The sequence below is a fragment of the Dermacentor variabilis genome, chromosome 9 (assembly GCF_050947875.1).
Source record: "Dermacentor variabilis isolate Ectoservices chromosome 9, ASM5094787v1, whole genome shotgun sequence".
In the NCBI taxonomy this organism is placed as follows: Eukaryota; Metazoa; Arthropoda; class Arachnida; order Ixodida; family Ixodidae; genus Dermacentor; species Dermacentor variabilis.
The window spans coordinates 51,985,992-52,006,857 of NC_134576.1; the positions used below are offsets into that span (position 1 = coordinate 51,985,992).

The 20,866-nt window shown below is 44.7% G+C and overlaps 4 protein-coding genes across 7 annotated transcripts in view; 2 read left to right on the top strand and 2 right to left on the bottom strand.

Moving 5' to 3' along the window:
* Positions 1-2,655, bottom strand: part of fws (Conserved oligomeric Golgi complex subunit 5 four way stop) — a 56,943-nt gene extending 54,288 nt beyond the window's left edge. For both annotated transcript variants that reach the window (XR_012830772.1, XM_075704240.1), the window contains exons 1-4: positions 2,514-2,655; positions 2,253-2,392; positions 2,010-2,122; positions 1,755-1,945 (exon numbers count right to left, since the gene is read on the bottom strand). Coding sequence is in view for 1 of the 2 variants with exons in the window: in XM_075704240.1 (XP_075560355.1) it covers positions 1,755-1,945; positions 2,010-2,122; positions 2,253-2,392; positions 2,514-2,559 (490 nt within the window). In the remaining variant the exon portion in view is untranslated. The remainder of the gene's footprint in view (positions 1-1,754; positions 1,946-2,009; positions 2,123-2,252; positions 2,393-2,513) is intronic.
* Positions 2,656-2,666: 11 nt separating this feature from the next.
* On the top strand, positions 2,667-4,364 carry Dus4 (Dihydrouridine synthase 4). Its single transcript, XM_075704244.1, has 7 exons — positions 2,667-2,798; positions 2,876-2,997; positions 3,060-3,135; positions 3,199-3,240; positions 3,567-3,707; positions 3,773-3,981; positions 4,084-4,364. Exons 1-7 carry the CDS (start codon positions 2,704-2,706, stop codon positions 4,362-4,364), a joined length of 966 nt encoding a protein of 321 aa, XP_075560359.1. The 5' UTR covers positions 2,667-2,703.
* Positions 4,353-5,429, bottom strand: LSm3 (U6 snRNA-associated Sm-like protein LSm3). Its single transcript, XM_075704245.1, has 4 exons — positions 5,266-5,429; positions 5,039-5,146; positions 4,851-4,946; positions 4,353-4,513 (listed from the first exon to the last, which is right to left on the bottom strand). Exons 1-4 carry the CDS (start codon positions 5,284-5,286, stop codon positions 4,430-4,432), a joined length of 309 nt encoding a protein of 102 aa, XP_075560360.1. The 5' UTR covers positions 5,287-5,429; the 3' UTR covers positions 4,353-4,429.
* Positions 5,430-5,452: 23 nt separating this feature from the next.
* The window catches only part of Nf-YC (nuclear factor Y-box C), a 29,943-nt gene continuing 14,529 nt past the window's right edge, over positions 5,453-20,866 (top strand). Inside the window, exons 1-7 of one of the 3 annotated variants that reach the window (XM_075704242.1) lie at positions 5,453-5,666; positions 8,194-8,307; positions 10,161-10,232; positions 10,320-10,433; positions 13,261-13,398; positions 18,088-18,189; positions 19,445-19,543. In XM_075704242.1, coding sequence (XP_075560357.1) covers positions 8,200-8,307; positions 10,161-10,232; positions 10,320-10,433; positions 13,261-13,398; positions 18,088-18,189; positions 19,445-19,543 — 633 coding nt within the window. In that variant the 5' untranslated portion in view covers positions 5,453-5,666; positions 8,194-8,199. The other 2 variants (XM_075704241.1, XM_075704243.1) reach the window with 2 other exon arrangements.

Here is a 20,866-nt window from a genome sequence, read left to right on the forward strand (position 1 = left end):
GCAATGACTTCTTCAGTAATTGTGGTGTTGCTGATTAAGCCTGCTTTCACAAACTTGTCCGCATAAGCTCGCTTGACCCAAGTTTCATATCTGGTATCCTTTCACCATCGGATGACTTCGAACAGATAGTTCAAAGAATTACGAGCGAAAATGTTTTGCAAACGGGTATGTAATTTGAAGAGATCTTCATGGTGTTTGTCATTCTGGCTTCAAGTGCAAATCGCTGCTCACTTCACTTCGTGGTCATAGTTAGGAAGCGATCCTATGCAGAAAAGGTGCTCTCTTGAGTGCGTTGAATCATTACCTCTCTCACTTGTATTACTGCATGCTAATATGAGGAAACACAACAGCGTCAAACTTACAGAAACTCTTCCTCATTGAAAAAAAAGCATTTCATTCAATAGAAAATTCCTTGTCTTTAGAACACACAGAACCACTCTTTCGCAAACTTAAATTATGAAATTTCACAATATATGCAAGCACAAATTATTGAGAACCTACAGAAACACCACATTAGGTAGAGCGGACCTACTGGAAGAATTCCCGTGTATGTCTTAGGAAGAGTACAATTTCCTATTCTTGTCCACCGCCATAATACTGACGCATGTTTTCTATGCAGACAACAATGACGATGGGGGCATTAACAGACTCTGTCTAGTGCATCAGTGAGATTGGGCGAGGACAAAGAAGACATGTCCCTGCTTTGTTTGTTTTTGAACAGGTTGTCCTGTTGTTCTTGAAGAACGTCTCCCTGTCTTCTGTCCGCATTTTACCGTGACGATATGTTCACTTATCACATACCCATTATGGGAAATAAAGACTTAAATATGCACTGGCAACCACAATAAATGAGCTAGACCTGGAAGATGGCGACGTTAAACGTCGACATTAGTAACAACATCTTATTCGACCTGTTTGTGAAATTGTTTCTGGAACTGCTCATGAGCTTAAGGTACATTGAAATATGAATATTGTGTAATTGTTTTTGTAACTACCCTTATGTATAATGGTATTGTATGATTGTTCCTATATTTGCTATGTTCGTATAACTGAACCATATAACAAATTGTCGTGTCAATGCTGCTGTACGGGCGGCTAGAGCTTAATCAGCTGCGCAGATGCAGCTTTTCTTCTCTGGCCTCCTATTTTCACAGTAACAAGGTATCGTCTATGGTGAAAATGAAACGCGTGTGAATTATGGATTGATTAACCATCACACCAATGAAGGGGCATTAGTACTTCGACACATTTCAACAGTCTACAATGACCAACATACTTAATGCATGGACGAGCAAAAAAGAACACAAATTTTCGGAAGATATGTTTAGGGCCTGCGTGCTTCTGCAGAATGCTAACAAATATCTCTATGTACGACTTAACGGTGCATTACTTTTAATCATACCAAGCTAACCAATGCACATTTGAATGAAAGCTTTCACAAGAGCAAACACTTCCTTGAGGTACCATAGCGTCTTTTTAAGCAATGTTCTAATGCATCTAAACATGCTCCTCTCCATGCCATTCTTTATCTGAACAGAGTGGCCATAAATATGAGGTGAAATGTCACTAAATCGAGCGCACTCTTTACTCGGCACTTTATTTCGCAATTTGATGCGAAAGCCGTCATGCTGTGTCCATATATATATTCAGATGAAATGACGGCCAGATGCCAGGAGTTCCACATATGTCAGTGACACCGCTTCACGTTGCAGCCACGACGGCAGACTTAGCTACAGTATTTAAACCGGGCTTACCTGCTTCGCTGAGACTCTGGGCAGCTTTGGTGATATCCTTGGTGCCGCCCTGCAGCTGTGCCCGCAGGCGTTTGACGATCTGGAATAGCCGTCCCATTCGTCGAATCATGTCACAGGTTTGTTGCAACCTGGCAAGCATGGCCGTCTGGGTCCAGCTCTTGTTGTAAGGTTCAACGATTTTGCTCTGGAGCCTGAAATTGGGCGGTAAATGCATGTCTGCACATCGCATCACTAAAGTGCATAGGCTCGCATCACCTTTCAGACGTCGCCTGCAGGTTCTGAATAGAGGCGCACATCGTCTGCAAGGCACCTTCCAAGGTTTCAATCCCGGACGCTTGAGCCAAAAGGTCCTCATAATGAGCAGACACCTGTGAGTTCATTAAATAGCTCATGGTGTTCCGGTACTCGGAGAAAATATCTCATGACAGGTGCATTGCGAATGTCCTATTGAGAATGCTCATTTCGTTGATATCAACATACAATCTTGACACACGTTACCTGGCTATGCAGTTCCTTGTCCAAAAGAGAAATGCCAGTAGCAAGTTTCGAGAGATGTTGAGAGATGGCGAGGTCCTGAATAGCGTTGCATGCGACAGCTTTCGCATCGAAGTCGTCGTGCAGGAACTGCTTGTAAACGGCTGCGCGATATAAAGAACGACTGTCACAACTAGACGCTGTCGCATGGCACTGCTCAAACTTCTAGGAAACTGCAAAGTGAGGACTTTAGCAAAAGTAATGGGGGCTGAAAGCCGGCCTTACCGTCGTCAGCGAACTGCTCAAGAACGCCCGACGTGTCTTCCGCCATGTTTGTTTACATCCTGGCATCAACAGGGGATAAGCGGCAGCGCGCAGCTGAGAGCGAGCGATACGTACCGCAGGATCATGCGTGCTTCCCTGCATCGTGGTGGGCTCTGTCAGTGGAAGCGGGTGTTCAAAAACTGTTTTCAAAATGAATGAACAAGTAGCGGAGTGGAAAAAACCGTTGGACCTGCTGAATAGTGGCCCCATGATCAAGATTTGTGCTCCAATGGTTCGCTACTCCAAGTAAGTGATTCAACACGCTCCATGGGATATGTCTTACGCATAGGGTCTTACGGATCTCGCTGCGTCTTTCTCCAAAGGCAAGCTTTCCGTCATCTAGTGCGGAAGTACGGCGTCGACATTGCCTACACGCCAATGATCGTGTCCGACTCATTCGTCAGGTCGCAAAAGGCAAGGGACGCAGAGTTCACTACTGGCCAAGGTAAGGAGTTGCTGCATCTAGAGGTTGATTCATTGAACGTAAAGTGGTGCTGTTACCGGCAGGTGATCGACCATTGATTGTGCAGTTCGCCGCAAACAACGCTACCGATCTGGCAAATGCAGCAGAACTTGTATATAGGTGAGAAGACCCGATTTTCTTATCCTTAAACGGCAAGTTAATGAACGTGTCACCTTGTTTTAGGTACTCCGACGGTGTCGACCTTAACTGTGGGTGCCCGCAGAGGTATGTCACTGCTGTCTATTTCTCTGCACGTAGTACCATGGCGACTAAGGACATTTTTTTTTTTTATTTTTTATGTTTGTACCCGTATGTGCGTTCTTCAATGCGAGGCGGAGGAAGTGAAAAAGTACATGGTTTGAACAGTGGTCTTGGGTTTTTCATGTTCGGATTTGAACCAGGAGCCACATCATTTTACAATATCTAAGCAAATAGTCGCACCATATGTGATATGCGTGTGGTTCTTGCGTTGCCAAGCCTTACTTGGAACGACTTCACTGGAATGTCTGGTGGTATCAATGCTGTAGAAGTAATTTACTCTCATATAACAGATGGGCCATTGCAGAGGGGTACGGAGCGCACCTTTTAAGCCATCCCGAGCTTGTAAGAGACATGGTTTATCAGACCAGGAACCGTCTTGGCGATTCCAACTTTACAACATCGGTGAAGATTCGAATATGCAGCGACCTCAGGTAACCAGTGCCATTAGTGTATGCATGCACTGGAGATTTTATGCTCAAAACTGTTTTCACTACAGAAAAACGGTGGACTTCTGTCAGAAGTTGGAAGCAGCAGGCGTATCTTTTATAACTGTGCATGGTCGCACCAAGGACCAGCGTAGTGAGCCCGTCAACATAGATGCCATTCGGACTGTGAAGGACTCATTACAAATACCTGTTGTTGCCAATGGTGATGTGACCAGTAAGAGAAAGGCTGAGGACATCTGCCAGGCAACCGGAGTCAATGGTAGGTTCACCTTAGTTACTGTTACATTCCTTGCGACGCCTGTGTTTCAAAATTGACTTGCAGACCTCTAAAAGATTGAGTAATTCAATCTTTCTTATGCAGGTGTCATGGCAGCACGAGGAATGCTCGACAACCCTGCCATGTTCTCTGGATTCAAACATACGCCAGCACAGTGTGTTCAAGACTGGCTTCAGTTGAGCGCAGAGCTGGGATGTCCGCTGACACAATTCCACCATCACCTCATGTTCATGCTTGACCATGTACTATCTCGCAGCGAAAAAAGGATATTCAACGCTCTCACAAGTTACTCTGCGATCATGGACTACCTTCATACTGCACATTCAGTAGACTTATGTGAACACAGAGGCAAGGTTCTTTTGTGAACGCTTACATTTATTGAGTGATCATGACCATGGTTCAAGCTGACTTAAGAACACACAATGTGCATTCAGGTTGTTGTTCGGACTGGAGGAGACACCAATATGACGCCATCTCCACGTACAAACAGCATAGGAATGGACCTCCTGGTACTCTGCATAAATATGGCATAATGAAACAGTTGTCACATAGCATGTACATATACAGAACCAACGTTTTCATTGAGAATTTGGAGCTACTGCTTTGTCCCTGCTCACATTTTGCAACAGACTGCATGTTCGGTCCGCATCGTTAAATAGAAACACGTAGCATCGTTGCCTGCCAACTGTTTTATAAAACAATTCGAACCGAAGAAGAGGAGATCTAGTTACGAAATTTGCGAGAGAACAAGGCGGCGGTAAGCGCAAGATCTTTTAAAATAAATGTTTCCATAAAAGCACATGTGTGTACAGCTCCATCCACAAGTGCATGAAGAAAAAAGAAAAGATTACCTTGTACACTTCCTCGTAGGTTTCCTCGTCAATTTCCACGCTGGTAACAGTCTCCTCTACATCGCCCAGGATCATGTTCAGATGCTGATCGTACGCCTGAAAACGTACAGCCCTTATAATATGCTGGCTCGTTAACTTCACAGCGACTGCTTCAAAAAAAAAAAAAACGCTGACATTGATGTACTCACGTGCAATCTACCGCGCAATTCCCGCTCGTTCCTCATCTTCACATAGATTTTCTCATCCAAGCTCAGCCGGATCAGGTCGAGCGGCTCCTCCACCGCAGTTGCGGGAGTCTGAAATGACAGACACGCGCATATGTACTACGTACACAGCGTATTCCTAACAACGAAGCAAACATTCGTGTGTCACTATTCTGAATTTTTTTTTAAGCTTACGGTCTCTTCCAACCTACCTGTTCAGCGTCGTCAGCCATCGGTCTGTCGTATGGCGAGCGTTGCGCGGTTCGCAGGAAGCTGCTCCAAAGATCCACAAAATGCCACTTCCGGTTTTTTCTGTGCGGGTGTTCTAGCCAGGTGCCAAGTTTAGCCAATGGTTTAGCCAAGTTGCGACACGAGCGCCCACCAAGCTTGAGCGGCAGTTGGGCGCAACGGCGAAAAAGACACAAAACTACAAGCGAATATCGCTAAAAACAGGGGCAACCCAACCGCGTAATCGCGCCAGTGTCGTTGACTGCGTGCGTTGACTGTGCCGATTTTTTTCCGTGCGCGCGTGCTCGTGGACAGCTGAAAGAAATGTCGACGTGGATTTGGTCACACGCCCGCAGTCTGTGATTCGATTCGAAGCCGATTCGGGGTGAGTGGTGCGCCGTGCGCGCTGTGACGGAAAAGTGCAGCGCCTATGGTCGAGAACCCAGCCACTGAGTGCGAGCGGTCGGCTGTCGTCCTATCAACTTTGTCCAATGGGGCGGTCAGTGCTCCTGTGATTGGCTTGGGGCCCGAAAGAAATGTTCCCATCAAGGCACCGACTGATTGGCCGCCGGCGGATTTGAAACACGGGACACGCGGTCGCCGCTACTTTCGAGCACGCGGCGACTGACGAAGCGCTGGTCGTGACGAAGTTTTCGTGGCAGCCGAGCGTGGACTGTGACCGCGGTGGTGCCCGATTAGGCTTAGAGCAGCTAGCGGCCAGCGGTTGGCGCTGGCCCGACGATGACATATCCGGACGTGTATGGAGATAAGCAACGCCGAGCACATAGTTAGCGATAAGCGAGCGCGCATACACTGGCGACGTAGCAGCTGTTCGCTAATACGATCTGTTAATTTTCAGAGAGTCCAAGCTATCGGACGAATTTTTTTTTTAGATGAGCAGCCAGAACCTTGCTATTCATCACTCGCCTGTCACTGCACACTTGTGCAAAGCTGCGCGAGGTCCATTAGAAACTTGATGAATATGTTTTTTTTTTTTTTAATGTGCAAGCATAGCCATGCTTACGCAACGACAAAACCGTCCCGTAAGATGATCGCGTTCGAGATAGAGCCCGCAGCAGCGAGCGAATTCAGCATTGCGCTGTCTCTCGCTTCAACGCCAACGAAAGGGCGAGAACACAGCGCTCACGGAGCTCCCGGCACACGCCTCTCTCTCTGTCACTTTCGCAGATCGCTTTCAAAATACGGGCGCGCGCGTCTTTCTTCAACGCTAATTAATTGGGTCAGAACTCGGCGCGCCAAGCTATCAGCAGTCGGCACTCTTTGTCGGCATTGCAAATCGTCGGCCTGCGCGGCGCTGACTGTGTTGTCCTTGATACCTTTGTTTTTTGCCTTCTTGTACGTGATATTATTAATAGAAATAGGGCCCTTCAGTTAACCCCCTTTTTTCTCGTTCATTTACAGTTGACGTAAGATGATCTCAAAAAGCTAAACAGAAAAGCCCGCACAGCATTTTCAACTCATACATCCTATTGTTTGTGCAGACACGATAAGAAATTCAATTTCTTTGTGAGATTCATCAATACATTTATTAATCCTCTTGAGATTTTACTACAGGTTGCATAAACCAAACCACTTTTGCCTTTCCACTGATGCCTTGCTTCATGGCGTACCAGCTTTTTGTGTCTCTTAAACTTCCTGCCACACAGGCTAGAGGTCCTCTTTGAGCTGTCGAAATGTCATAAAACAAATTTTATGAGGCAGGATGTCAGAGAAAGTAGTTGTGCTTTCTTGCACAACCTGTTACACAATCTCAAGAGGATTGGCAAATGCACAAGTCTCAGTGACAAACTTTTGGCACTACTAAAGCTTGTTAAGTCTTCACGCAAAAGTTAACTCTGGCACATAATGCAATGGTGCACAAAAGCCAATATGCTGCGTGTGAGTGCAGCAACTTGTTTATTCGATACCTCTGATGTGTGGAAAGTGATACATCAGCGACAAACTAAGCAAGGGCAACATTAACAATAGCTGAGCTCGCTACCTCTGGAAATTTTACGTTCCATTGTTGCAAGTGCAAATGTAACCCTGCATTTTCCTAGTGTAAAACACAGTTTAAGTACCCAGATAAAATGAGACAAGCATTAGAACCCTTTGAGATTAAGTGCTCAAGAGATAATTGTGCCAGTCATCCTTATCTTTATCTCACAGATAAAGAAATTGCGTTTTTTGCCCTTACTGTAACAATGAAATGCACATATGATGAGAATGCCATGGGTACCGTTCCATTTCATTTTCTGTGGCCGCCTTACATTGTCAGTCTTGTTCTTAAACTGTGTATGAAAAGCAAGGTGTGTCAATAGATGCATTCAGTCGTTAATCTGTGCCATGTCTGTGCACACCTTCTTGTTTCATACCATCTGGTAAACACCGTTTTTCACTTTGATCATGAACCAACTAGCCAGGCAGTAAATCTTCAGCTACCTCTTTCATTTCAGTTGCAATTTTCACCTGTATGCTGACCACAATCAGTTGTTTATATGCAATGGTAGTACTCCTGCATGTCATGCTTTACACTACATAATTTAGAGTTTTGCTCAAGTTTTCTTGTTCAAAGTGTGTGTGTCAGGCACACCTTGGAATTTTTTTTTTTAATCGAAAACATGCTGTACGTTCACTTGTATCACTTCATCCATGAATCAAAGGGGGTGTCCGGACGTCCTGACACCTTAAAATTTGTGTCCGCAGTGCCAGAGCGTACGGCGCATGTCAAACTCATGAAGTCCTTCTTCCCAGCTGTTATTGTTCTTTCGCTCAAGAAAGACAAATAAGGCTTAATGACTATTGAAGAGAACCCGCCAGCACATAAGAATGCATTATCAGTCACCGTCTAAACGTCCCCCCCCCCCCCTCCTGCGAAAATCCTGAGTACATGATCTCAATTTCTGATCCAGGGCAGCATGTCTGATTCGCAAGCATACACTAATGCCTCTGGCCAATCTGAGGCCCAGCAGGCATTGGAATACTTCTGGCCACGCGTCATGGAGGAAACGAGGAACCTGAGTGTGGTAACTATCCTCTAATATTTTCATGTCTGGACAAAGTGCTCCAGTATGTGCTGGAAAGGGAAGACATGTAATTAAGGATGTTTTCAACATTATGACATGTGTGACGTGCAGCCTTGTCTTTGTGTTATGGAGTGTTAAATTGGGTCAAAAAGTATCTAGTAAGAAATCTGTGCAGGTAGAGTTTCCTATTGTTTAAAGGGCCCCTCACCAGGCCCCATAGCAAATATTGGTTATATGCTGGAAGTTGTTACGTGTCCTCTAGAGAGCATTCTACCACAAAAAATTTTCAAGTCGGCTCATTAATAGCCGAGATAGAAATATTTCAATGCTGCGAACCCATGATTTCAGCAGGCGGGCTCCACACCATAGCGAGACTCCTCTCCACTCGCCCTGTCTAGCCTTCGCAAGCAAAATTCCTTCCCTGTGTTCTCCCATGCCGGACCTTGAGGATCGCGTGACACATACATCACGGGCCCCGCCTTCACTGTTCTTTCTTTTTTTTTTTTTTTCGGTGATGCGCTCTTTCGCTGGCGGCGTTGTGTGCCAGCTGTTATCGTTTCGAGCAGCGCACGATTTTGCACGCTGTGCACAAGGACACATGACTAGCAGTATAATTCAGGGCTACACGAATATTAGGGCAGAAGGAGCGGATCGTAGAGCATGATCGCGCGCCGGAACACGTTAGAAAATGGCATAGTTTTGGTACCTGTGCACGTGACCGCACAACCGTGGTGGGAACAAGCAGACGAAGCAGAAGTACATCTCTCTTGATTTGGTGTGAAGTAAAGCAAAAAACATGCAGACATTCCGTTTGTGTGTTTTATTATTTCTCTAAACTTCAATTCGTCAATTCAGGCAACAGATCACACAAATAACAGATGGTGCTTTGAATAATTCTAGAAGTCACGTGTCACCACAAGTGACGTTACACTGCGGACTCAAGTATGTAGGCACAGGGACGTGAGTGCATCGTCCTCCAGCTTGGAGCGCGGCGACCACGAGGAGATGGAAAAACAGTGTTCGGTTTGAAATTTAAGATCTTTCCGCGGCGTAACACTTTGAAATGTAATACTTTGCAGACACAATCATTATCACGCAATGTGTGCTCTGCGCTTGTCAGCTCAATATGGCCAGATCTGGTCAGGGGCCCTTTAAGTGCGAAATATTGACATTGGGTCATGCTGCTTATCTGCTGAAAGCAAAACTGAAGGTAGCTTAGGGTATGTGTGTTTGCATGTGTGTGCAACTGGAATAAATAAAACTGCAACAATTGGTAGCATCTCCTTTCAACCTGAAGAGCAGACACCTAAACCAACACTTAAACAACCGGTTCATATTGTGTAGTTTCTGACCTTTACCCTTTCCTGCCAACATGGCCAGCCAGAGATTCGTGTCCGTTGCAAGAAAACTACATGAAGTTTTATTATCTTAGTTATGTTCATGGGCAACCTGAAATACCTTGTTGCTGCACAAGAACAGTGAGAAGACATGAGAGAGGTATACAGCTTGGAACACTTAAAACCATAATCGTCATGAAAATATTATAGTGCATAATAAATTCAAATATACTAGGTGTACGCATCATTAAACAGCAATAAATGTTGTCTTGTTGGACGTTCCTTTGCATGTACTTACTAAAGTGATCAAATTTGTTACCATTATTGCTGGCCTTATAAAACTGTTCTGCATAGCTTTGCATTCTGCCAAGAAAAGGCTACATTGAAATTCCTGTTACTATAACATATGAGCATCTCACTGCCTTGTCAGAACAAAGTTGATATTAAAAACAGTAGACTTTCTCTTGTGCACTTGTATGTAGCACCTGATGCCTTGACTCCGCCATATTTTTTCAGAATGAATTCAAGAACCAGGAATTGCCACTAGCTCGTATAAAGAAGATAATGAAGCTAGACGAAGATGTTAAGGTGAGTGTCAAAGGTCTAAAAATCAATGGGCACATGCGAGTTTGCACTCTAAGGCATCTCACTCACTGCATCAATCTTTACTGGCAGATGATTAGCGCCGAGGCACCAGTACTTTTCGCCAGGGCTGCTGAAATCTTCATCACCGAGCTCTCACTACGTGCCTGGGTTCACACGGAAGATAACAAGAGACGCACATTGCAGGTAAGGTACACTAAAATATGTGATGCTATTCCTCCTTGGACATCCTTGCTGAGTAAGGATGCGTTGAAAGGAGTACTGACATGATATTTTCTTCTATTATTTCAATTTTTTTTTCGTTAAACGAATGTCCGAGACCTCTAAATTCTATAAATAATAGTACAAGCCTCATAGGTTGATTCATAATTTGATACGCTAACAGGTTTTCTACTGCCAGTTTTGGTTTTGTTTCTCAGGAGGATACTGTGTCGTGATGTCGTGACACAGTGTGTGGTCATGTGGGAGCAGGACATGGCGGCAGTTTGACACTCGCTCCGACTCACTGTGCGGTCTCATATGGGGCTGCTTGTGGTGAGGACCGATATAGTAGCATAGCAGATGACCGAGTCATTCCGAGCAAGGGTCAAAACGTCGCCATGGCCGGCTCTCACTAGGCCACATATACTGCGTTGTGGCAGCACAGTATAAGCGAAACCGAAACTGGCTGTAGAAAAGCTATTATATTACATTATGTTGAGGCATGGCAGTATTTTTTTCTAAGGTTTAAATATACCAGAACTTCATTTAAAGCAGAAGAAGATTCGAAAAATATTTTGTCGCTACCACTTTAAAGAGACCCTGCAACACTTTCTTTTAGCTGGGTAAATAAATCATCTTTGACGCAAGACAATGCTTCAGTGAACGCTTTAACCAAATGTTACTCACTCTCATGCAGAGGGGAATGCACAGTGTTGCTGTAGAGATTGGTCCTGCTTTCTTACCATCAGGAAAGCCCCTGCCATCAAAACTGCACACTCATGACGCCAGGGCACCCTGATACAAGTATTGGCTAGATGTGGGAAACTGTCACAAGCAATAGCACTAACCTTATCAAACGCCACAAAAGTTCCTGCAACGGTAACAATGTTCACAATACTTAACATATCAAAAAATATTACGAGCGATACTACATTTAGAGTGTGAACATAAAAAATTCAGCTTTGTACTTTTGGTATTCGGTGGCCATCATCTGCTCGAGTTGTGCTGGCTCCTCTGCTGTGCAAGGTCATGGGGCCGCTGAAGTTTCGCTGACGCTACCACAGTACACATCTGCATACCCTTGTGCGTCTTTGTGTGTAGAATTTGTGCACATATACCGTTGACCCTTGTTATTACGAAATTAGGTATAACAAAACAATGGATGTAAGGAAGTAAGTGAAGTTCCCCTTGAAATCTTCATAGAGATTCGTAGTGCAACACATGCAATAATAGATATAACGAAGCAATGGTTATAATAAAGTAAATAATGATAAAATAATTGTAGCTCCCTCTTCAACTTTGTTATAACGAGGTTTTACTGCATATAAATAAGATGCGAATGCAGTGTTTGTTGTGTCCTCAGTTAAAGTTGCATGAAGCACACTTCACAAGCCATTTGCTAAAAGTTAACATCAATGTGCATGCAATGCCATTGTTCAGTTTTTGGCTGTAAAGGCAATGAGATTGATACAAGTGAACTGCACCAGTTACTGCAACACACACTGATTCACCAAGCATGGTTAGAGTGTACCGGACAGCCAGGGTTAGACAGCGAAGAGGCATTTATATTTGTGACTGTAACTGATACTGCGCACTATGCGTGAGCCATGGAGAAAACTACTCAGTTCCTTTGAGCATGTTAAATGCCAGAGCTAAATCAATAGTGCTCACTGTTGCAGCATGTAAACTCTATATCAACAAAAGTGAGTTGAGGCACAGCACCTAGTTTAGCATGTCTAAGTTGCCAAAACCGGACAGAAGTAGTGGCACTTGCATGATGATGCAAAACCAAATTTAAGCTGCACCCCACCATGACACTCAGCAGGTGGAGCACTGCGGCTACCGCTCCTCTGTAGCCTCTGCAGTGCAAGTCGTTGAAGAAAGAGTGGAAGCACTGTAGGGGGAGGTAAAGGGTGATTTTTGATTGCCGATAGCTCTGCTTACACTGAGCGCATTAAAGTACTTTTTCCTGCTAAATCTTTCTAAACCTGAGTCCCTTCATGAGCATTGCATTTTATGACTTCGATAAAAAGCGCTGCAGGACCCTTTTGAGGGTTTCTGCGGTGTCTTTTCTAAGAGGGTTAAAAAGCTTCTCCTTACAAATATTTTTTAACAAAATGTTTTTTTTTTTTTTTTTAATGTGAAGGAGTTCTTGGTAAGCAATTCCTGCCACTGCCATGTCCCCGCAGCCTTCAGTAACATATTCTTGTGGACTATAGTTGGTTCATAAGCATGTTGATATACCTCTCCATTTTTTTCATTTGAAGTGCACTCGAAGTCATTTTGCCAGAAATGGTGGTTGTCGTGGTCTTTCTATGATCGCACCACTCAATCTTTTGTATTGCCTGATCTCAGGAGTGTATTACACAACACTGTCACGTTGCCCCATTTCGTAGTCCATAGAGTCAGAGCGATACGGGTACAGCCACAAGTTCAGTTCAGTTTTTTCTTCCTCCACATGCAGTGCTTAGCAATGGTGTTTAAATATATCCACCCAGTACCTATTGTGTTTACTCCTGCTTAAGAGTAAAGAAAAAGAAAAGTGGCGAGGGTTTTGAAAGCTTGATAGAAAGGGCAGGCAGCCTTTAGAGGGAAATTGTTGGCTCCAAGTGGCATGTACAGGAATAATCATTGACCCAGATAACCATGACAACACTGTCTAGTGACTAAACTGGTTTATTAACCGCATTCAAAAACTGTTGCAGGTCTCTTTTCATGTACAGAGTAAATATAGGTTTGTGCCACATTTGCTGCTGGCCACACAGTGTTTTTTGTTGTCTGTGTAAATATCGCTCCACTACAAACATTTCAGAGGAATGACATTGCCATGGCTATCACCAAGTACGACCAGTTCGACTTCCTCATTGACATCGTGCCAAGGGATGAGCTCAAGCCAGCCACCAAACGGGCAGAAGAGACTGTGCGGACGACGACCATGCCCGCCGACCAGGTCAGTCATGTCGTACGCAAGTACCTGCGATGCATGTGGTTTATGGCAGTTATAGAACGAAATCTTGTTATGCCAAAGCCTTTGTTGTTTGCATTTCTACAAGAAAGAAACTTCTGCACAGAAGGCAAGCCAACTTCTGCTCCTTCGTTGTAAATGTGTGTATGCGGAAAGTGCTGACATAGCAAAGTAACAAGTTCTAAATGTGGTAGCCTGCCATTTGCCTGAGTTTTGCCAAGTTCTTTCTGTGTGCCCCACCGCAAGTGCTGCCAATCTCAAGAAGAGATATTGAAAGCAAAAGCAGCTGGCCAGAATTGTAATAGGATATAGAGCTGCTTGTTTGTGTAACACACAACACTGTGACTGAAAGTGAAATGGAGCAGGCTTCCAGTCAATGTTCAGTGTTAGAATAAATGAAAGACATTGTAGCAGACAAGGTAAATGGGACTGCAACAAGCCACAGAAAGCATGTCCTTGACTTGCTGGCCACTATGGCAAGAAACAGTTAGGAGTTCGAGCTTCTGCAGTGGTGCCTGTGAAAGCATCCAGTCCAGTCAAGTGGCATTGCACGAAGGTGTGACGAAACCAAGTTGGTGGGTGCAAGCAGCATGTGGTAATGCAGAGCACAAGGTTCCTGGCACTGCACTTGATTGCCATGGCAACTGTTACGCTACAAGAGCTGCACTTTCAATTAGACATGTCTTGTTAGCATGTAAAAACTGAATTAGGCTGAACATTTGGGGGGGGGGGGGGCATGGCTGCTATAATGAGAGTGTGTGGAAAATCTCTTCCTGAATACCCCATGTCTGCATTCTTGTTAAAACACAAGCACTTGTTTGCCTATTAGATATACAGTTAAAACCTTTTATTATGAATCACTTGGGGCCTCCAAAGTCATTCGTTATAAAGGTCAGTTTATTGTAAAGTTTGCACACCACACAGCTCATAACAGAAGCAGAACAGAATTATTCCTTCGTTATACTGGTCATTTCGTTGTAGAGGCATTTGTTGTAGAGGTTGTGGGGTTCTCCTCCTGTGCTCTTGGGACAAAGGAACGACAACACAGTAGTGCAAACAATCACAAGGGCATTTATTGCACCTTACATAGATCAATGCCTGCTAGCCGAGTGGCTATCCACAAAACATGCCGATGGGCACGTGACAAATCTAGGAAGTCCGAGTCACCGCGACCGGATAGCGAGCGAATATGTTTGCCCCATGCTGGATCCCAACGCCTGGTCGTTCGCGCGTACGGTCACGCGAACGGTGACGCGTTCCAAGGCGGCCACGCGAGGCGGTCTCGCAGAAGCATGGGTCGGCGCGCGCGCGGGATGTCCACGCTGTTCGCCGATCTGCCGGTAACGAGACAGCCTGTTCTCCCCTGCGCCCCCAAGTAACCCTGCCGTGATGCGGCGTTAGCATCGCAACACTCGCGCCATCTCTCGCACTGCGCCCCAACCACATCGACCGCCGCGGGCATCACACAGGCCACGCAGCGAAGCCGGATTACAGGAGACGCGCCATGTGGGAAAAACATCAGGGGACGCGCGAGAGTCTCGCATCCCCACAAGGTGCTCGACTGTACTCCATTTTATAGTTGCATGCAGTGCTGCAGAAGCTGCACTCATAGTGCACTCATGGGTTCCAGAGAGGCCTTTCTTGCATTACACAGTTAGTAGTACTTTTCCCTTCGTGTGTTATTGGCATTTGATGGATCTAAACAAACTGAATGTATTAAACTAGCCTTTAGGAAAAGCTTTCGACACAGCACAGCACTGACTCCTGCTCCTTAAGCTCTCGCACCTAGGCCTAACCGAAAACATCATTAAGTGGGTACATAACTACATCTCAATTACCTTTTCCAAAAAGTTGTAACCAACGACTCAGAATCCGGACTTGCTGCTGTCACATCAGGTGTGCCACAGGGGTCTGTACTGGGGCCCTTGCATTAATTTACATCAATGACATCAGTCTGAACGTCTCATCAACAATTCGACTTTATGCAGAAAACTGTGTGTTATCCCGAGAAATTAATTGTTTAGGTGATGCCACCACATTACAAAGTGACCTCAACCACATCCTATCGTGGTGTGGTAAACGGAATATGAAGTTGAATCCCTCCAAGTGTAATTACACTCGCTTTGGCCATAAATGCAATGTCCTAAAATTTATTTACCACTTTAGTAACGAAAACATTGCTATTGCTGAAAATTAAATATTTGGACATACCGTATTTTACTCGCATAATGATCGCACCCTGAACTTGTCGCAGCGATATGTCATGTGCCAAGTCTAGCTAATGATGATCACGCTTACCATCCGTCAAATGCTATGCAAACGACTCTTGAAGACATACCAAGCGGTCTGCACGCACCCAACATTGATAAGCAGATTCCCCATTTCATTCCTTTCATCAATTTTTGCACTTCCATGAAAAAAAGAAAGCTAGAACCAAACTTGCCTCAGCTTTATTATTTGTAGGCTTCATAATGGTTTTGGTCAACAACAACAACATAAAGGGCGCCTTTCGTTTCTTCTTGTCTGCTCTCGTGGGCATGCAAGAAATCGCGAGTGGCAACGATAGTGGCCACGTTTACACTGGTACGTTAGAAGTGTACCCTATTTGTACGCCAACGCTTGTAATGCAGCTAAGATATTCACCCACCCTTAGCGGAAAAGTGCTGTACTAGGATAGCAGTGAAGACAAATGCCACAGTTTCCGCAGCATGCCCACCTTGTGTTTTTATGTCACTGCCAGCTAAGCATGCCCATCTCTGTTTCTCTCCCCTCAAAGTGGACAAGGCTACATTATTGTTGCAATCTTGCCAATATTCATGATATCATTCATTACTGATATGGAAGGAACTGTTTCAATGCGCATAATGTATTCATGAGAAGAAAAATAATCACGTTCAGCTTGCTCCGCCAGCCGCCATTTTTGTTTTGGTGTCCCGCACTGACAGCGGCAGCCGCCTGCGTGTCATCCCGCAGCAAAAAGCGGGTTGAAAGAAGAAAATGTTTATTTTCGTGGGAAATTTAACCCACGTAATGATCATACCCCTAAATTTGCGTCAATTTTTTTGACTAAAAAGTGCGATCATTATGCGAGTAAATACGGTAACCTTCCCATCAAATCTGACGTGGAATAAACGTATTCAAACAACAACCTTAAAAGCCAGCCGAGTTCTCAGTTTTGTGAAAAAAACTTTAGGCTGGTGCCTCAGGGGGTAATAACAGTGTTGTACACAACCAACATGTGGCCCATTCTAGAATACGCTGCCATCATATGTGATGCTTACACTAACATATTAATTAACAAGTTAGGAGCGGTGTGAAGCCATCCAGCATGTTTTGCAGCTTAAGTAATTCCGCCATAACATTGGTGTTATCCCCCTCAAAAACTTTTTATCGTAGGATCCACTCGAGACCCATCACTGCTTTTTCAAGCTTTCCTTTCTCAACCAGTTAGCCCATGACAACTTTGACATCCGTCTCCAAAAGTACTTGAAGCCTCCCACATGTTATTCCCAACGAAGGGATAATAATAAGAGAGTTAGAGAATGTATAGAGTAACGTTACGTACAACAACATATTACTTGTGTGCCTTGAGCTTGCAGCATGTGATGTGCTATGCTTTGGTCATGCATGCAGGCGATGTGCTCTGGAAGCTGTGCAATAAGTGCGGTTGTACTCTGCTCCTCATTCCGTAGTTAATATGTTCATATATGCGACGTCTTCTGCATGAAATTTGTTTAGTACACTTTACGTAACATATGAAGCCGATGTTGCACCTAATTATGTAGCGCATTCCTGTTTCTTGCAGTCATGTGGCGAATACCACTTTTTGGTCATAAATGCAGGTACAGTCAACGACCAATTTTCGGACGTGTACGGTAATTCAGACGCCTTCGCGGCGCCGCCACAGTACCCTATAGAGTCAATGTATAAGAATGTCTGAATTTACGGACACAAAAACCCTTCACCGCCCGATTTTCCTGAGTTTTTGCCATGACCGCAAGTCCAAAAAGGCATTGATCGAAGGCACCACCACCACCATTTTGATTATATTGCCGCCTCTCGTACGTAGATCCGCTGGCAGCCGTAGGCACCATCGCGGCAACACTAGGCCTAGCTACTTCGACATTGCGCTACCAAGCTTGCTGTTCAGTGCCGTGTGTTTTCCTTAAAGCGATTCACCACTGTTAGCAATGACGCCGACCCTACCTCTGTGATCCTCGCCAATGGCTTCGAAGGTCAGAAAGCATGATGTGTTGCATGCTGCCGGTTTTCAAAAGTCAGCTTCGCCTCAGTACAGCAGTGTCACGCAGTAAAGCATATCAAAAGTGGGAAGAGGCAATTGTCACAGGACACAGTATGTATTCCTTAATTATACACGAGTGCACCCGCCATACCCTTTCACAGTAAGAGCACCAATACACCTAATACGTGTACTGGCAGGCCTTCAGAGCTATTTCGGAAATGCCTGTGAGGATTTGAGCCCTGGGGCAGTAAAAGGCATCTATTCGTTTTTTCAGGTTGCCCAACTTTTTTTGACGTTTTTGTGGCCCCTTGTCTGAACAATCAGACGTTGACTGTATTGTGAAAGGTTGCCCTAGCCTCGACAGCATTTCCTGCTGTGTATGAAACGGGAAGTGAAACGAGTGATCCTGAATTGTCACCTGGCAAATGCAGGTCCAGTACTACTTCCAGTTGGCCCAGCAACACCAAGCAGCCCTACAGCAGCAACAGCAGCAACAACCCACAGCCACCCTGACAACAGCTGGACAGCCACAGGTGGGCAGCAGGGTTTCCAGGCTTAACCCAATTTCACACCAGAGTGCGCTTTTCGAACCTCTTAGCTTAAATTTCTGTGGCTTTGCTACTCAGCAGATGTTTGTCTGCTTCAGGTGTCAGGTATCGTTATAATGCCAGTGCTACTGGGTATTACGTAAAATGGTCATGTTTTGTGCTGTAGCATTACTGTGCCTTAGGTGCCCCTCACTAGGTATCGGCATAACAAATGTTCGGCAATATATTATGCCTATGTACACCATCAAAAGGGCTGAAACAAACAAAAGAGTAGGAAATGTGCAGGCACGAGATGAAGTTTGCCAACAGTTCAAGACGGCTAGTATGAGATCCTTTGTCCTTCAGTGAACCTAACGAGGTTGATTAAAAGAGAGACAAGAACAATTATTAACTGACTGCACAGATGCATAGCTTTCCAAGCATCATCCTTGTAGTATTCACATGCTGTGCAGTCTACTGTCATCACCAGCCCATTCTGTATAGACAGGCTGCTTGTTTGTAGGGCAAGCAAGCAAGAGGAGTAGACGACCACATTGATGCGTCTCACTTACTGTTCACCACTTTGAACAACAATTCCCTGCTTTAGGTAACTTTTGAAAACTTGGCCATGTGGTATTACATGGTTACAATCTTGACAAATCAGTTCTGCTGAAATTCACAAAATGGGGGACGCTTGAAAAACATGTTTCTGTAGTTTGAAGAACAACTCTCCATTCTTGCGTTCCGAGTCGTATTTTTTTTTTTTTTAATTCAACATCACCCTGCGATTCGCTAACCTCCTCTTCGGCTGAGTTAGTAGAGCAACTGCACTGGAAATGTGTTGGTTCCAAGATTAATCCTCAGACCAGGACAAATTTTTCTCCAGGCCAAATTTTTCTCCAACTGTAAAGCCTTCTGTTTAATCTTACTTTTCAAGAAAAGTCAAGCAAGAACAGTTAATCAGAATTTTGTTTCTTGTTTGCCTACACTAAATGTGGATAACTAGAAACAGTGCAGAAAGGACTACAGACATTGAAAGACACAGCGCGGGTACTGACTCGCTGTTGCAAGTTTCGCTGTTTGTAGTCTTTTTTCGTACCGTTTATAGTCCTTTAATAAGTGTACCAACACGCCCACCTCCCGACTATTCTGCACTGAATGTGATAGCAATGCCATCTCATCTTCATAACATCAGATTCCACAGCATTTCTGATGTGAGCCTGTTATGTGTGCCTGAGCTCTTTCATCTTTTTCTCTGCAGATTCAGATAGTGCAGGCATCTGGCGGCAATGCACAGGCCCTGACCGTGCAGAATGCAGCACCTTCTTTCTCGATGCCCTCTGTGCTACAAGTGCAACAGGTCAGTTGGAAAAGTGCTCGTCTCACCATACTGTGCATTCAGAAAGCATGAGCCTGTAATGGCTCTCGATGTGATATTCAGGCCTGATTACCTATAATGGACTGATGGATATTATTTTTGGAATCCGGAAAATCCACCGGCGACTGTACACAGTAAATTTCAAGTGGGTAATCTTTATGGGAACGTTTTTGATACAGCAAAAGTAAGACAGTATTTATTTGAAAAATGCATTAGATAACTTATCTTCGCAGTAAAAATACACGTACACTATTTGCAAACCGTAATAGCGTTTTTATTGCACTTCACTCCGCATTGGAATCACCAGAGCTGTCATCCAGGTCTCTGGATGCTTCAACCACATCATGGTTCCACAACAGCTTGTCCTCGCAGCCGCTTCAGACCGCCTGCCGTTATCGCATGCATCATGTCGAATCGCTGTTTTTCTGCACCTGTTGTTCTGGCAAGCACACCGTGCCTCTTTCCCCGACCGTGCTGCTCATTGGCATGTCGAACTTTATCAGTGTCTGATCAGTGTTTTCGTCTTGTGAGCAGATAAACTCTCTGTCTTGCAGCAGGCTTATGACTCAACTTTCAGCCCATCGCACACAGCTAAACCAAAGGGAGGCAGAAAAGCGAGCAACACACATACGAATTTCACACTGTGCCCAACTATGCCAACCAATCACCCGGCTGCCCCTTTTCCACTTGGACTCTTCCGTGCGCCGTGCCTGGCCATACATTGCACACTCTCCTATCACGTTCAGTCGCTGTTGCCGAGAGCAGTTGTGCGTTTCCTCCTCTCTCAATTCTGCAAGATGCCTTTGCGCTGGCACTAGCGACATGCTTCCTGCCAGTGTCATGGCTTGCCATCAGCTCCTCCATCATCGAACCCACAGCATGTCACTAGCATGGTTGTGTAGGTTACATGAGTTGGCTGTAGAATTTCGTTTATGTGATCTTGGGGTTCCTCACGTGTCATTATTGAGTATATTTCCAACACGTCGAAGGGGATCGAGATTAAGTGTGCTTGCTCTATACACGTCTGTGTGTAAAAAATTCTAGTCTGTCCGAAAACTACAACACGGCCGTTCAATCGTGGGACTGCAGAGGACCAAAGTTAGGGGTGCGATTACTATGCAAGGGGAAACAAAAATACAAATATTCAAGAGCAAATTTGGGGTGTGTTTATTAAGCGAGTGGGTTCATTGTGCAAATATATATTTATTTATTTATGCAATACTGTCAATCTCTTCAGGGATCGTAACAGAAAGGGCGTTCAAAAAAGTACACTGACATACAAACATGACAATAATAACGGTTTAG

Bases quoted from the DNA above. Each gene is read 5' to 3' on its own strand.
- Dus4 (XM_075704244.1), top strand. From the start codon at position 2,704: ATGAATGAACAAGTAGCGGAGTGGAAAAAACCGTTGGACCTGCTGAAT. The intron at 2,998-3,059 runs GTAAGGAGTTGC...TGTTACCGGCAG, and splicing joins AGAGTTCACTACTGGCCAAG to GTGATCGACCATTGATTGTG. The intron at 3,982-4,083 runs GTAGGTTCACCT...TTTCTTATGCAG, and splicing joins CCAGGCAACCGGAGTCAATG to GTGTCATGGCAGCACGAGGA.
- LSm3 (XM_075704245.1), bottom strand. From the start codon at position 5,286: ATGGCTGACGACGCTGAACAG. The intron at 5,147-5,265 runs GTAGGTTGGAAG...CTGTCATTTCAG, and splicing joins TGGCTGACGACGCTGAACAG to ACTCCCGCAACTGCGGTGGA. The intron at 4,514-4,850 runs GTAATCTTTTCT...ATATTTATGCAG, and splicing joins CCTACGAGGAAGTGTACAAG to AGTACCAGGAGGTCCATTCC.